The 13,770-nt window shown below is 41.7% G+C and overlaps 1 protein-coding gene across 1 annotated transcript in view; it reads left to right on the forward strand.

Annotated features, from left to right (window-relative positions):
- PDIA5 (protein disulfide isomerase family A member 5) overlaps positions 1-13,770 on the forward strand; it is a 98,099-nt gene that overhangs the window by 66,125 nt on the left and 18,204 nt on the right. Inside the window, exons 12-14 of the mRNA XM_036386670.2 lie at positions 144-214; positions 1,513-1,676; positions 4,419-4,549. Coding sequence (XP_036242563.1) covers positions 144-214; positions 1,513-1,676; positions 4,419-4,549 — 366 coding nt within the window. The remainder of the gene's footprint in view (positions 1-143; positions 215-1,512; positions 1,677-4,418; positions 4,550-13,770) is intronic.

Here is a 13,770-nt window from a genome sequence, read left to right on the forward strand (position 1 = left end):
CTAAGGCTTTACAAATGTATTAAGTAAAATGCATACAAAATTCTAGTAAATCTTTACTACATGGTTCTGGATTTTGATAATGGCTGAATGGGTCAATGAATGACCATGGTGTATACAACTTAATTGTAGTTTTTTTTTGGCAGGGTGTGGTCACTGTAAGAAAATGAAGCCAGAATATGAGAAGGCTGCAGAGTTTCTCCATGTAACCAGTGATGTAAGCTAATTTCCTTTATTATATCCTTCAAATAATCAGTAATAAATAACTAGAGTAATAAAAGTGACTTTTCTCCCTACAACAAATTCAGCTGTTCTCATCCTCCCACAGGACCCTTCAAAATGTGCTTCCAAAGTACAGTCTCATCGCTGATGCATGAGCCCTGCCAAAGTCTGAGAAAGAACATTCTGTCTTGAACGAAAACAAAATCGAAAAATGTTTATGTATTCTACTGTAGGCCTTATACATAATATGATCAAATCCAAAAATGGATTTTTTTTCCTCTTACTTAAAGACATTGAATGTGAAAAAACATAGGCTTTTATTTATGAATTAGATTTGGAGAAAACCAAAATGGGTTGATCCCTGTTTCAAATAGCCTGTTTTTAATGGTTGCACCACTCCATTAGCTTCATCATAAGTGCTCCATCAGCATGGCTGGAGAAGAGAGATTCAATAATACAAGTATTAGTGTTATTGATTCAGTCTCGTGCTGTGTATGCCATGCGGGAGGAGAAGTAGAGTTGGTCTCCCCCATACTTTAAGCATCATCTGTGGAGACATCTAAAGTTCCTTTATTGCTGCTGGAGAGGGAGGAGATGAGAAAAACAAAGATCCAATGAATCACACTTTACAAATGCCTATTCTTCTGTGTCTCTAAAGGTAGTCCATGAAACGATACCCACAAGTTAGGGAAAGATGAATTTGCCTTAAACTTACCTTTAGAAATGCTTGTTTCTTCTGGGAGAAACAGGGATATGTGGGAGGAAATGCAATTTCTGGGAATGGCTCTTAAACATTATAGAGTGAATTATATAAAGAGAATCCATCAGAAATGGGAGGGGAACAGGTAAGACTGGTAACATTTAGTCCAGAGTATGTCCCTTTCTGGTTTTGCATCAGTTCTCTGTGTCTTTCTGTATGTCTGTGCACAAAATCACAGCATTAAACATGTTGGAAAAGACCATTAAAATCAAGTCCAACCTATGACCAAGCACCACCATGACAACTAGACCATGGCACTGAGTGCCACATCCAGTCTTTCCTAAACACCTCCAAGGATGGTGTCTCCACCATCTCCCTGGGCAGCCCATTCCAATGTCTAATCACCTTTTATGTGAAAAAATTCTTACTCATGTCCAACCTAAGCCTCCCCTGGCACAGCTTAAGACTATGTCCTCTTGTCCTAGAGGCAGCAAAGGCATCTAGAGCATGAGTGACTGCCCCCAAGCCCACTGTGTCTTGCTGAGGGGTGTGTGTATGTGGCTGGGATTTACAGGGGGTGATCTCTCTTTCAGAGTCCGGGTGTCCTTGCAGCAGTCGATGCTACTGTCAACAAGGCTCTGGCAGAAAGATATCATATCTCAGGGTTTCCTACTTTGAAGTATTTTAAGGATGGAGAGGAGAAATACACTCTGCCACACCTCAGAACAAAGAAGAAGATCATTGACTGGTTGCAAAAGTAAGTTTTGAGGGTTTTAATATAGTATTTGGGTTCCTGGTGACTCCTGTAGATGGCTTTGATGAGGAACTAAGCAGAGCTTCAACACTGCCTAAATCCCTTGCTAACAAAATTACACTGAATTCCAGTATTCCAACCCACAGAAACGTGTATGTTAATTATGGTTTCTAATACACCAAATCCTTTATTTGCTGTGGGGTTTTTCATAGCTGCCCTGTATTTCTTTCCCAAACTAAACATTTTTTCAAATATACCTTAAGCCTTTCCCTGGAGAAGGAATAGCAATGGTTCTGAAAAATAAACAGAACATTTGTTGTTCCCTCTTTATACAAAGCAGCAGATCCCAGTGTTAGTAACTGAATTTCAACAGTTGTACTTTTCTCTTTCCAATATTTCAGAGCCAATGCCTAGAATTCCACCCACATGAGGCTGAAGGAAAGCCAGTGAGACCAACAAAACCAGCACCTCTGAGTGCACTAACCAACTTTTCTTGGGTGGTGTGCTGAAATATGCAGAATTAGGTTTGATATGAAAATGATGACAATAATTCCATTTCAAAATAAATTGCTGGCACAATTATCTCTTTAAGTATGTATTATATATGCATGTATGTAAAAGTATGCATATATATATAAAATATGCATTTTCTTTGGTACGGTAAGCCTCATGTATTTTCTGCATTAGTTAAGGGGAAGAAACCCTGCCAGAGTTTTGTGAATATTTTAATCATTTAACTAGTGGGCATGAGGAATGTAATCTTTATTTTCCCCCTTTTATTTGGTGGGGGAAGAGGCTGTGTGGGTTTTTTTGGTTTTTCTTTTCTTTTCTTTTCTTTTCTTTTCTTTTCTTTTCTTTTCTTTTCTTTTCTTTTCTTTTCTTTTCTTTTCTTTTCTTTTCTTTTCTTTTCTTTTCTTTTCTTTTCTTTTCTTTTCTTTTCTTTTCTTTTCTTTTCTCTTCTTTTCTTTTCTTTCTCTTCTCTTTCTTCTCATTACATCTCTGACTGCTTCAAAGCAGGTAGTGGATATGGTCTGGCACTGTCATTGTAGCATGTTGAGGAGCTTCATCTGTATTTTACTTTTAGACATGGTACTCCCTTGGCCTCCCTGCCCACAGAGGCTCCAGGCTGCTGTATCTGTATTGTATATGAAGTCATTGTCCTTGCTTTGCTCAACTCTTTTGAGCACTGTGCACTTTGTGGTGAGTTAAACAGTCAGGCTGATGCTGCCTGTACCAGCAGGTGAATAAGCAATGAGGACCAGGAACGTGGTGTTAATTCTTCTGGATCCTGCTGTGGCTCTCGAAGACTTTTGTCTGCAGCCTCAGCTAGTCAGCAGTACAGGTGAAGCCCAGACAATTGCCTCCTGCTCTTGGCTCCTGGATGTTCTCCCAGCTAGAGATGCAGTAGAATAACATCCTTGTTTTCTGACAGGGAGAGAACTGACACAGCTGCACTGAAGCTGGTGGAAATAGGGATGCATCTGGGGTGCAGGCGGGTGATAAAAGTACAGCTTGTGGAGGAGACCTGTCTCAATGGGTGCTTGCAGCCATACAGGTTTTGGCTCTGGTTCCTCTCTGGTGATTGTGCTGCCACATAGGTTGTTACCAGTTGCTGGGCAGTTTATTCCAGGTCAGTGTGGAAAATTTTGTGTGAGAGTAAAGTCCCACCTCTGTAACTGTAATCAGTGATAGCTCACAACAACTGTGTTCATGGAGGAATTCAGCTAAAGGACACACTGTGTAACTCTTCTTTCTCTGAAACACATCTAAGTCTTTCTCTAAAAACTGGAAAATCAGTAATGCTGGAAATGCAATGAATGTCCACCAAGTGACCTTGAAAAGGACTTTAAAAATTGAGTTTTTCTCCACTTGGTTTTTATGTACCTGATACAACTTAAAATGGTGTCATTGAAAGTGTCAGGAAAGTCTGAAAAGCTAATTTATTACCAAGGCGACATATGAAGGTCTTTATACTGTGGCACCATTCTGATGATTTTATATAAAGTAATCACTATTTAAGATACAGCAGGAATGAATTTAATGAGTCTGAGAGAGGTCTGTGAGCTAGTGAATAGCAGAATTTTTGTTAGAGATACTCTAGGTGTGCAGGATTGCTCTGATCTAGCCAGTATGTGCAGTCATAATTGAAACCTGACATTCTCTTTACCAAAGTAAAATATTCTGGTTCAGTCACCCCCAGTATTCCAAGTGGAACGATGCTGATTTTTGCATCCTGGCTTTAATATCTGAATTCTAGAGGTCATGAAATTCTTTACAGAAGTTTGCATGATAGGGATAAAGAGTACAAAAAGGATATTTGAATGGAAGATGCTGTTCTATATCAGTTGCCTTTTAATTCCACCTGCTTGCTGTTCTTCTCAGTTCAAGGCTGTGGATGATACAGTGGTATGTATCAATGTTTTTTCCACCCAGGTGTTGGATGCAATGTAGGAAGTCTTTATTTGACATTTCTACTCATATGCCTGACTACAGTCACTTAAATTATATTTTAATTATTTTAAATTATATTTTAAATTATCTGAGTTTCAGAAATTAACTTTCATCTTTTTTTTTTTTTTGCTGTTGCCTGGTGTTGGAAATATTGAGTATGTCTTTCTACTGCACAGGCATCTTGAAGGATTTTTCACATCAGTTACCTCATGCTAATTTTGACCAGGACAATGCTGTCCCTTTATCTGCTTCCAGAAACATTTTCAAACCAATTTCATTGTCTTGCTTTTCTAGTCCTGAAGCACCGCCTCCACCTGAGCCTGCATGGGAAGAAAAACAGACCAGTGTTATCCACCTGGCTGGAGAAGACTTCAGGGAGTCATTGAAGAAGAAGAAGCACACCCTTGTCATGTTCTATGCACCATGTGAGTAAATAACCTCTCTACGAGGATGGGTTTTGTCAGCCCTACATTTACTGTGAAATCCTGAATTAATTCCCTTGCTGTCACCAGACTTTTAAGGGTAAAGACCTGATTCTGAATATAAGTGCATGGGAACATTATTGGCACCATCATTTGTATCTTTATAAATGGAAACAAAACAGTATATAATGGTTATATTATTTAATGCAGACACCAAAGCAGGCAGCAATACAAAAACAAAACAGATTTATTTTCCTCTGCTGCATTTTATGGTCCATATAACAAAATGTGATCCTTTATAGTAGCACTGTGGACATGGAGAGCCTGATTCATTAATGCAGCACTTCAGTAGTGAAATCAATACAGTAGTGTAGGAGGAATCAGTCCACAAGGTGGAGAACAAATTTTGATGGAATAAATTTTGTCTGTAATAAATCTGCATTTGAGTGTCCACTGGGACTAGGGACATAGCTTCCTCCTCCCAGATTTTTTTGCATGCATCACATAATCACTTTGGTTTTGAAGCTCCTGAGAATATTTCTAGGGAAGTTTAGAATGAGGCCTTTTATAAATAAGGTGAATGAGAGGGACCTCTTCTGTTTTTCTGTGCTGTCCCAGAGACTGGCAGACTAGGTACAAGTTCTTAGCTTTTCAGGGGCTTATCAGAGGGAGAGGATAATCCAGGCATTTCATATTAGAAACTATTAATGTGCCTTTATGCCACCATGACTTAATGCCCCCAGATAGAAAAAACAATTCTTCCAAATCACATGGCCAACAATTAATGGATAACCTTCAGATAACCAGCTACCAAATTGTTCCCATTAAATCAAAGGTATTTTCCATAAAGAGAGAAAAAGGTCCTTAATGTTTAATCAGGCAGCCCCTTATTTTGCTTTTCTGTTAGGGAATTAAACATGAATGCTTTGGGGCTCATATGAAGGGATGTGGGAGAAAGCAGGGGTGCAGTTCAGGAGGGAGATTTCTGGAAGGTTGTAAAAGAAAACGGAAGGGGACGTAATCCCTTTTCCAGTCCAGTTCCCACCACCTATTGACTAAAAATTGCCCATGTGCCAGGAATTTCTGATTCATGGACCTCAGCTGGTAAAGAGCACATTGTAATTTTAAAATCAAATGATTGCCCATGAAATGGTAAGATTAGGAGTTCACTGTCTCTCGAGTTCTCTTTACCCGATTAGTGACTTTCTGCATAAGAGGGATTTATTTCACTTTTGGTTTTTAGCTGCATCTTTTTAAGATTCTTGATCCTTTTTAAAGCCACATTTAAAGCAAAGACTCTATGTATGATGAGTATGCAGCTCCCAGGGTTGAAAGCATGAGGGAACTTGCCTGATGGGCTAATTTTTTGCCATTTGACTTCCACCCTTACTTTAGGAGGGGTGAGTAAAGATCAGCCTGGCTCTTTCTATATGAGCAGGCTGTAAAAGCATGGCTTGTGTGATGTAAAACTGTTGGGTGCTTTGAGGCTGCACTTGAGACACATTTTTGCACTGTTTTTGACACACTGCTGCATGAGACCACCTATATACAGGACAGAGGGGTGCTAACTGGAACCCAGTCTGGCCTTCCTGTGACTCCTAAGGCAGCGTTGCTGTTGTGCTGTCAGTACGTGGCTCATGCACGGTTTCTGATTTGTCAGATTTGTTCTCTAAATGTGGAAGTGTCTGTGAGCAAAGCACAAAGCAGGCACACACAGGGCGTGCAACGAGCCTGCACTTTGTTGGGTGCAGGGGAAAGTACCAGATGAGTATTTTAAATCTCCATTTTCTATAAAATAAACATTAATGCAGTAAAATAATTACAATTATTAAAAACACTATATATTTTCAGCTTTTGTGCAGTGATAATGTGCTTCCTGTTAAATTTTATAGATTAGCTTTTGTTTACCATCTTCTCAATCTTGAGACCTCTTGAAGCTTATGTTGCCAATTAATCTTAACTTGCTTATTTTAGTGCAGAAAATTGCTAAAATTTCAAGGTCCCATTACCTCAACTGATTTTCTTTTTCTATTCAAATCCACATCTTGGGTCAGGGCAGACTCACAGTATGCTACTCCATTCACTTGTGACTCTGTGGCAGTATTTGTTACACTTACACATATGCTGAGATATTTAAGGATTGGGGGGGTGTGTATACATGCATATATAAAGTATGTTTATATATAAATATTTATGCTAAGAAATGTATCTCTCATCTGTCATTAGAATTTAAAGCAGAAAGTTGAGTATTCTGACCTTTGTCAAGCTTTCAGCTAGAGCGACAAACCTTTAGGCAAAGGCCACAGATATATATCTTAGATGCAAATTAAAATGAGATCTGGCTTTCCTGTGGCAGCTTCCAGTCCAAATTACTTAATATGTATAGGAGAGCCACCAATGTGCTGCTGTGCCGATAACTCAGGGCTGAGCTGAGCAGGGCTTTAATGGTACTGAGCAGTGCTTCACAGTGATTTAGCTCTGGAGGAGAAGGCTGCTACATCCACATGGAAAAGATAGGGAGCTCATTACTCTGTCTCCTGGAATATGGGTGAAGCATAAACGTAAAGGTTATTCCACATGGCTTTGGAATATTTTAAGGACTGAGAATCAGAATCAAGACTCTGGAAATTACTGGGGGAAAAAGCCCACTCCTGTGGACTTGACATCACAGAGATCTTGATTTCACGTTCCCTTTCCTGCATGCTGGCATCTGTGTGTGCTGCAATGACTGATTTGGGGCAGGAGGCAGGAGTAGGGGCAGGTTCCCAATACTGACTTGGGAAAAAGTGCCTGCTGCAGAAAACCCAGTGCTGCTTGTGCCAGTAATGACCTGCGACCAGATCTTCATCCAGATGTCCTTTGGGTAGGTCTGTACCATGCCACACAGGCTGGAGTGTGGGCTGGCACGTGTTAGAGCTACTCAGGGATAGGACTTGGGGCAGGCTGCTGGCATCTGTGCTGCACAGCACCTGGCCCAGCTCTTCTCTGAACCCTTGTGCAGCTCTTGTGAAGATGTAATTGTCATCCCACTCATGTATCTTTAAGTTCAAAATGCCTAAAATAAGGGGAATACAATGGTACCATCTGCAGAAGGGAAGCATGAAGCCTCAGGTGTGTGTGGAGACTGCTGTGAGGGGTTGGGGGAGTATTTGAAAGCAGCAGGATTGATGCACCAGCACTTCAGAAGCTTTTGGGGAGAGTTTATAGGACTTGTGTCTGTATTTTTTTTTTATAATCCAGTCTTTGGACTACTGGATTCCCTCAGCTACTTCGGGTTTGTTTTTATAACTGTTTGGCTTTGTCCAGAAATGGGGAGATGAGGCAACTTGTCTGAGTATGGTTTGATGTGCACATGGAGCCTGGTACATGGATATCAGGATGTGGGGGCTGCAGACTGTGTTGGGAAGTGAGCCAAATGGTCAAGAGCAGGCAGACTGCAGTGCTGAACCGGCCAGGGTTGGGAGGGCAGTGGCTGCAGGTCTGTGCCCTGCACCCAGAGCTTGGTTCAACACTTGAAGCACTAAAGTGAGGTGTCCTGGCCGACCTGTTTGCATCGGTGCCTCTTCTGGCATTAGCACCCTGACCTTTCTTTCTTCTTTCTCTTATGTCCTCCCTGTTTATAAAGCTTATCTGGATGTGTTTTATCTGCATTTTTACTTTTATGTGCTCTCTCCACTCCGTTATTCCAGATAATTGAGATTTGACTTTGACAATGCATTAAATTTTAACCTCCTACTACTGTAGCACTGAAAACTGTGCAAAATAGAAGCAGTTGGTTGTGATTAGTTGTCAGAATCACAAAGAGTAACAAAAGTTCCAGTAAATAATGTCTTTGTGGTTGGAGATGTTTTTTCTGCATTACTCAAACAAATTATGGGGAAAAAAAGAATGATTGAAGGTAGGTGAGACTTCTCTGCAGTGCCCAGGGACACTGAGGCAAAGGACTCAAATTGAAACACAGGAAAGTTTGCATAACCATTTAGAGGAAGTGGTGGTTTTTTTACTATGGTTGTGGTTGAATACTTGAACAAGGTGACCCAAGAGGCTCCATCCTTGGAAATATTCAAACCCAGCTGGAGACAGTGCTGGGCAACCTGCTGAAATTGATCCTGTTTTGAGCAAGGGAGTTAGACTAGATGATGTCCCAAAGTTCCTTCCAACACAGCAATGCTGTATTTGTAAGGAATAGTTATACTGGAGTTTGAGATATACACAGTGGATTTTTATTTGGTTTGGGGTTTGGTTTTCTTGATTGTGGTTCAGGTTGTTTTTCCCCCATTCTCATCCAGTTCTGATTTCTCTAAACAGGAAAGGCTTAATAACACCCCTTGCTAATTCTTGTGCAGAAACAGAAAATGTCCACTTTCGAGTTACAAGAACATAATTTTTTGGTTGAGATTACTGCTTCCAAAGAGACTACAAATGAATCAACTGTGTCAGAAAGAAATTATATATAATAGATCAACCATTAACAGGTCCAAATGATGGGGGGGAGGGCACTCTGTTTTTAGATCAGTAACTTTAAATGGCAGGAATCAGCACTTATCAAATTCATTCTGTTTTTACCTTTAGTGTCAAAACACGAGTTAATAAGCCCTTTTAAAAAATAAAGACTTCCAGCAGCAATGGGAAGTAGTTGGGAGAAAGTGCTCAGTTTTAATGGCTCGTAAGGGGGGCAGTTGCCAATGTTATTGAATTGCCAAATGGCCTCTATTTGTGGGACTCAATAGGGTTCACAGAATGGATATTTTTAAAAATGCTTTGCTGGGAGTTGATTTCCAGTTCTGTGTTCAGCAGTGAAACTTTCACTTCACTAGTAATTAATTTCATCAGCTGGAAAAAGTTATTTTCTGGTGAAGCCTGACCCACAGGGGTACTGAGAGAACACCCAGCAGTAAACCATCCTGAGGATGGTTTTAATGAAGTGTTTTTGGATGGAGCAAGTGGCTGTACTGCTGCAAGAGGGTGTGCAGTTAGAGATAATCAGCCTCTTTGGTTCTTCACTTACACTTTTTTGTAGGTTTTTCTTTCAGGGCTGGAAGAAGGGAATAAAGGTGCCTAATTTGTGTTGCATCTGATAAAGTCCAAGAAGACTTTAGGATGCTTTTGGAGCCATTAAAAGGCTGTGTGTTGATCTAAGGTTTTTGTGGGAGATGGAACCTGGTTCTGATGTAAAACAAAGAGAGTAAAGCAGGAATACTGCCATCATTGCTGTCTGATGGGTCAACTCCTGGCCACCATTAAGAAGTAAGTGGTAGGACTTTGCTCAGCAGTAAGAAATCAGACAGGGATCTGACTAAAAGAGTTGTGCCCATCCCTGTGTGTTTCATCAGGAACCCATAAAATGCTGAGAACTAGGCAAACCTGCATTCATTTTACCCACAAAGTTTGTTCAAGATTTTAATTATTCTGTATCCTGGTCTGCTGCTCCTCTGTGTTTTCACAACAAAAACTGCTTGGTTTCTTCTGTCCAAGTTACGCATCAAGGAATATCCAATGACAAGAAGCACTTGGCTGAGAGTCCTTGCCAGGGTGGGTCACGCTCTGGGCACAGGGGGGCTCATGGCTTCGAGCTGTTAATGCTGACAGCCAGGAGGGCAGTGTGCTCCTCCCTCCCTGGGACCCAAGCTGTCATCAAAAAGCTCTTCTGAAGGAAGCACTTCTGAAGGAAGTGTTTCCTTTTCATCCTTCCTAATTTTGGAGGAAGCTTGGCCAAAGCTGGTTGCACCATATCTCAGCCTTTGCACAGGCAGTTTTGGGGAGTTAATGCTGTGTTTTGGTTAAGCTGCATTGCTGTAGGAAAACATGGCAAATTCTGTTGGATGTGAGGCTTCAGCCTGTGGCTGCTGGGCCTGAGATGAGCAGTCTGGGTCACTGCTGGGTCACTCAGCAGACTTGGGTGACATTGTTCTGTGTGAACTATGCACAGAGAGGGAGAACATACACGACAGTTGAATTTATGAGTTCAGATGTGCAGAGCAAAGCAGCAGCACAGATGAATTTAGTGTCCCACGATGGCCTCAGACTGGCTCCCACCAAGAGGTTTTCCTGTCACTTGCAAGCACATCTTGTTAAGTTTTGATTAGGGGGCTGTATCAAAGAGCCTGAACAAAATGTGCATGTTTATAAATGAAGCTTAAGCTATCAAAAAATTATTAAAAACATGCTGAACAGAAAGAATCCCTTTCAAGGCAAAAAACCTTGCAGGAAGGATTTTCTGGTTGTTGACTGAGCGAGGCAATGTCTGGACCCTCTGATAATGAGGCTGTAAGTCCTGTGTGGGCTGGCACTGCAGAATTTTGATGTTAGCTCTGCCACTAACTGCTTTCCCTCCTGCATCAGTGGTGCTCTTGTTACAGGTGCATTACCGAGGTGTGTTCCTTTCGGTGTAAATAGTGCTGATGCCACAGAGCCCCTTAACAGGCTGGGTTTGATAAAGGATGAATTCATAGAGTGGTCTCTGCAATCAGGCTGGCAGAACTGCTCTTAGCCCCATTGTTTGTGCTGAGGAGATTAATTAGTGCCGAGAGAATGGTTTGAGCTGCACTTCCCCAGACCGTGCATAACAAACACAAAGTGCTCGCAGTGGCTGTGGTGGAGTGGTGACAGTAAACTAAAAGTTGTTGGGGTGATCCAGCTCCTCTTGTTTTGTAACTCTAAAATGTTACAGCTGCTTGATTTGGTGTGCAGAATATTGCCTGTATATAAACAGCTCCAGCTCGTGAGAAGGGAAGAGGAGGGAAGTGTGTGCCTTGCTCTGTGGAATTCTCTCCTCACAGACACACAGCTATGTTGGTGCAGTGTCACTGTGGCCACATTAGGAGATTATGAGCATGCCACCCATCCTTATGCACTGTCACGAAACCCATTTCCAATAAGACAAATGCTTTTTTTGGTGATGTGTAACATTGTCTGACAGGAGCTCCTTTTAAGCATTAGCACAGCTGAAATTCCAGTGTTCTGCTGACTGTTGCTAACTCAGCAGCATGTCTTCAATTAGTGGTGTCCACTGGCATGTCAAATGGCAAAATTATTTCATTTGCTCTATGACCGTGTTTGCAGTTAACCAGGGCTGATGCTGGCTTGGTTAACTGCTGCTGCCAGCTTTGTTCAAGCTACACAGACCAGTGGCACAGTGGAAAATGGAGGTCTGCTGGAACTGGCACAAAGGTATGTTTTGGGTGTAATTGTAGACCTTTATACCCTTTCAGTCCCGAGGTGAGTTGCTGTATAGCTTTCCAACTCAAAGGATTGCTTGTTACCAAATGCTGAGTGCTGGCATGTCATTTGTAATTCACTGCAGTCAGTCATATCCTTGTTTTTTGTAGTGGATGAAACAGTCCAGGAGTTTTGTGCTGAGTCTTTCTACTCTCCTCACTTCTGCAATTTGACCTGTTGCAGTTGTTCATATCTCATGGCTATGGTTTCCCAATAATTTGGGTTTTGTATGTTTTGTCTCATTTGTATACCTCCAAGGTGTTACAAAATAAGAGTTCAGATAGCTTGGGAAAAACTCAACAAAATCTACCAGCAGGCTGTGAAATTTGGAGTAGTTTACCTGTTGTTAAGAGTAGTCAGACAAGGCTTGATTCACCTGATGCTTAACTGAAAACCTCATAACATTTTTCAAATCAAAGGACGTGTCACCTCTTTCAGTTACTAATGTCTTAGAGATATGATTATTCTATGGTGTCAGCTCATGTCATCAAGTGAGCTTTGGGTCCAGATATGCAATAAAAAGCCCTCCAGTTCTCTACTGGTAAAACAAAATTAATTAACCTTTCAGTTACATCTCCAAATGCCTTTCTCAAATCTGCCTGTGGATTCCATAACTCCTGTAGCCACACAAATTGCATTGGTTTAAGCAGTATACCCTTTTCCAGCTCTTATCTGTGCAATTACTGTCTGTGGCCTGTCTTTCCTTGATTGACCAAGTAATATTCTGGTTTTAATTCTAGTTAATCACTTGGAACTCTTGAAGTGGAAACAGGCTTTGCTTGACTCTGTGGTGTACAAGCTCCCGGGCTGGCTTTGATAGCTGTGCAGAGCTGCTGCTTGCACTTGCTTAGAATTGCAGTCATTTAAAAGCCAGTAACAGAGGGCACTATCTACCCCTGTTGTTTAAACGCTGATGATTTCAAGCAGAGATGGGGAATTGGAAAGTCATTCTCTGCTCTGCACTTTGCATGCTGAGGGCTCCATCCTGCCACGTGCTGAGCCCTCTGAGGCCCTTATGGTTTCACAGCTGAACAAATGGAGTCAGCACCTTACAACCTGGCTCCCTGTCAGGCAGGATTGTGAACCCTGAGAGTCACTTAACCTCTTCCTGACTCTGTTTAACCTTGGATGTAATGACAGAGGGGGATAATCACGTCTGTCTCTCTTAGGAGCAATTTGAAGGGTAATTAATTGATATTAGTTAAAGCATTTGAGATCACCCGTTGAGAGGTACTAAAGGAAGCCGGGGGCTGAGGGGGGAGCAGAGCCCTTTCTTGTGCTGAGGGTAGAGCACAGACAGCACAAATGCCACGGTCTCACAAATCACTGGGCTTTCAGATCTCCTCTAAGGAGTTGGCCAGGACTTTGTTATGAAAGTACTGACAGTTTATGTTAGTGTATTTAATATGAAAGCAGTCTACATTAAAATGTGTGCGTGTTTAAACTCTCTCCTTTAAAAAACCCTCATGTAAAATATATGCACACCACTTTGTGACTTTATTTATCAGGATTTGATTACGTATGAGATGCTAAAAGCACGCACAACAACACGGGAAGGGTTATAAATCATTACGTGTTACTGATGGGCAGAAGGTATAAGGTAGTGCTTTCTGAAGGCAAAATGCCCAGTCAGTGCTGCTGTAGTGTTCTAGTTGGGATGCTCAGGTTAGGTTGGCAGGGGCTGTCGTCCTTGCCTGACCCACGGGCAGTGCTGGCTCCTGCAGCTCCGGCCGCTCGGAGATGGTGCCCTGAGCACGGGCAGACCATGTCACTGCTGAGCATCTCAGCTCAGCGATGCAAGTCAAGGACAGCTGTCTTCTGATCAGCTCGAGAGCCACTGTGTGAAAGCATCTCTTTTACAAAACCATTTCCTTTCAGATTAAAAATCACTAGTGATAGGGAATGTGAATTTCCATCTAAATTTGACTGGCTTCAGCACGCAACCAGCTCTGGAGCTTACTCAGTCTTTGGCACCCAGCTTGAATAGCTCGTTACAATGAAATTTA

This window comes from Molothrus ater, chromosome 7 (assembly GCF_012460135.2).
Source record: "Molothrus ater isolate BHLD 08-10-18 breed brown headed cowbird chromosome 7, BPBGC_Mater_1.1, whole genome shotgun sequence".
NCBI lineage: Eukaryota > Metazoa > Chordata > Aves > Passeriformes > Icteridae > Molothrus > Molothrus ater.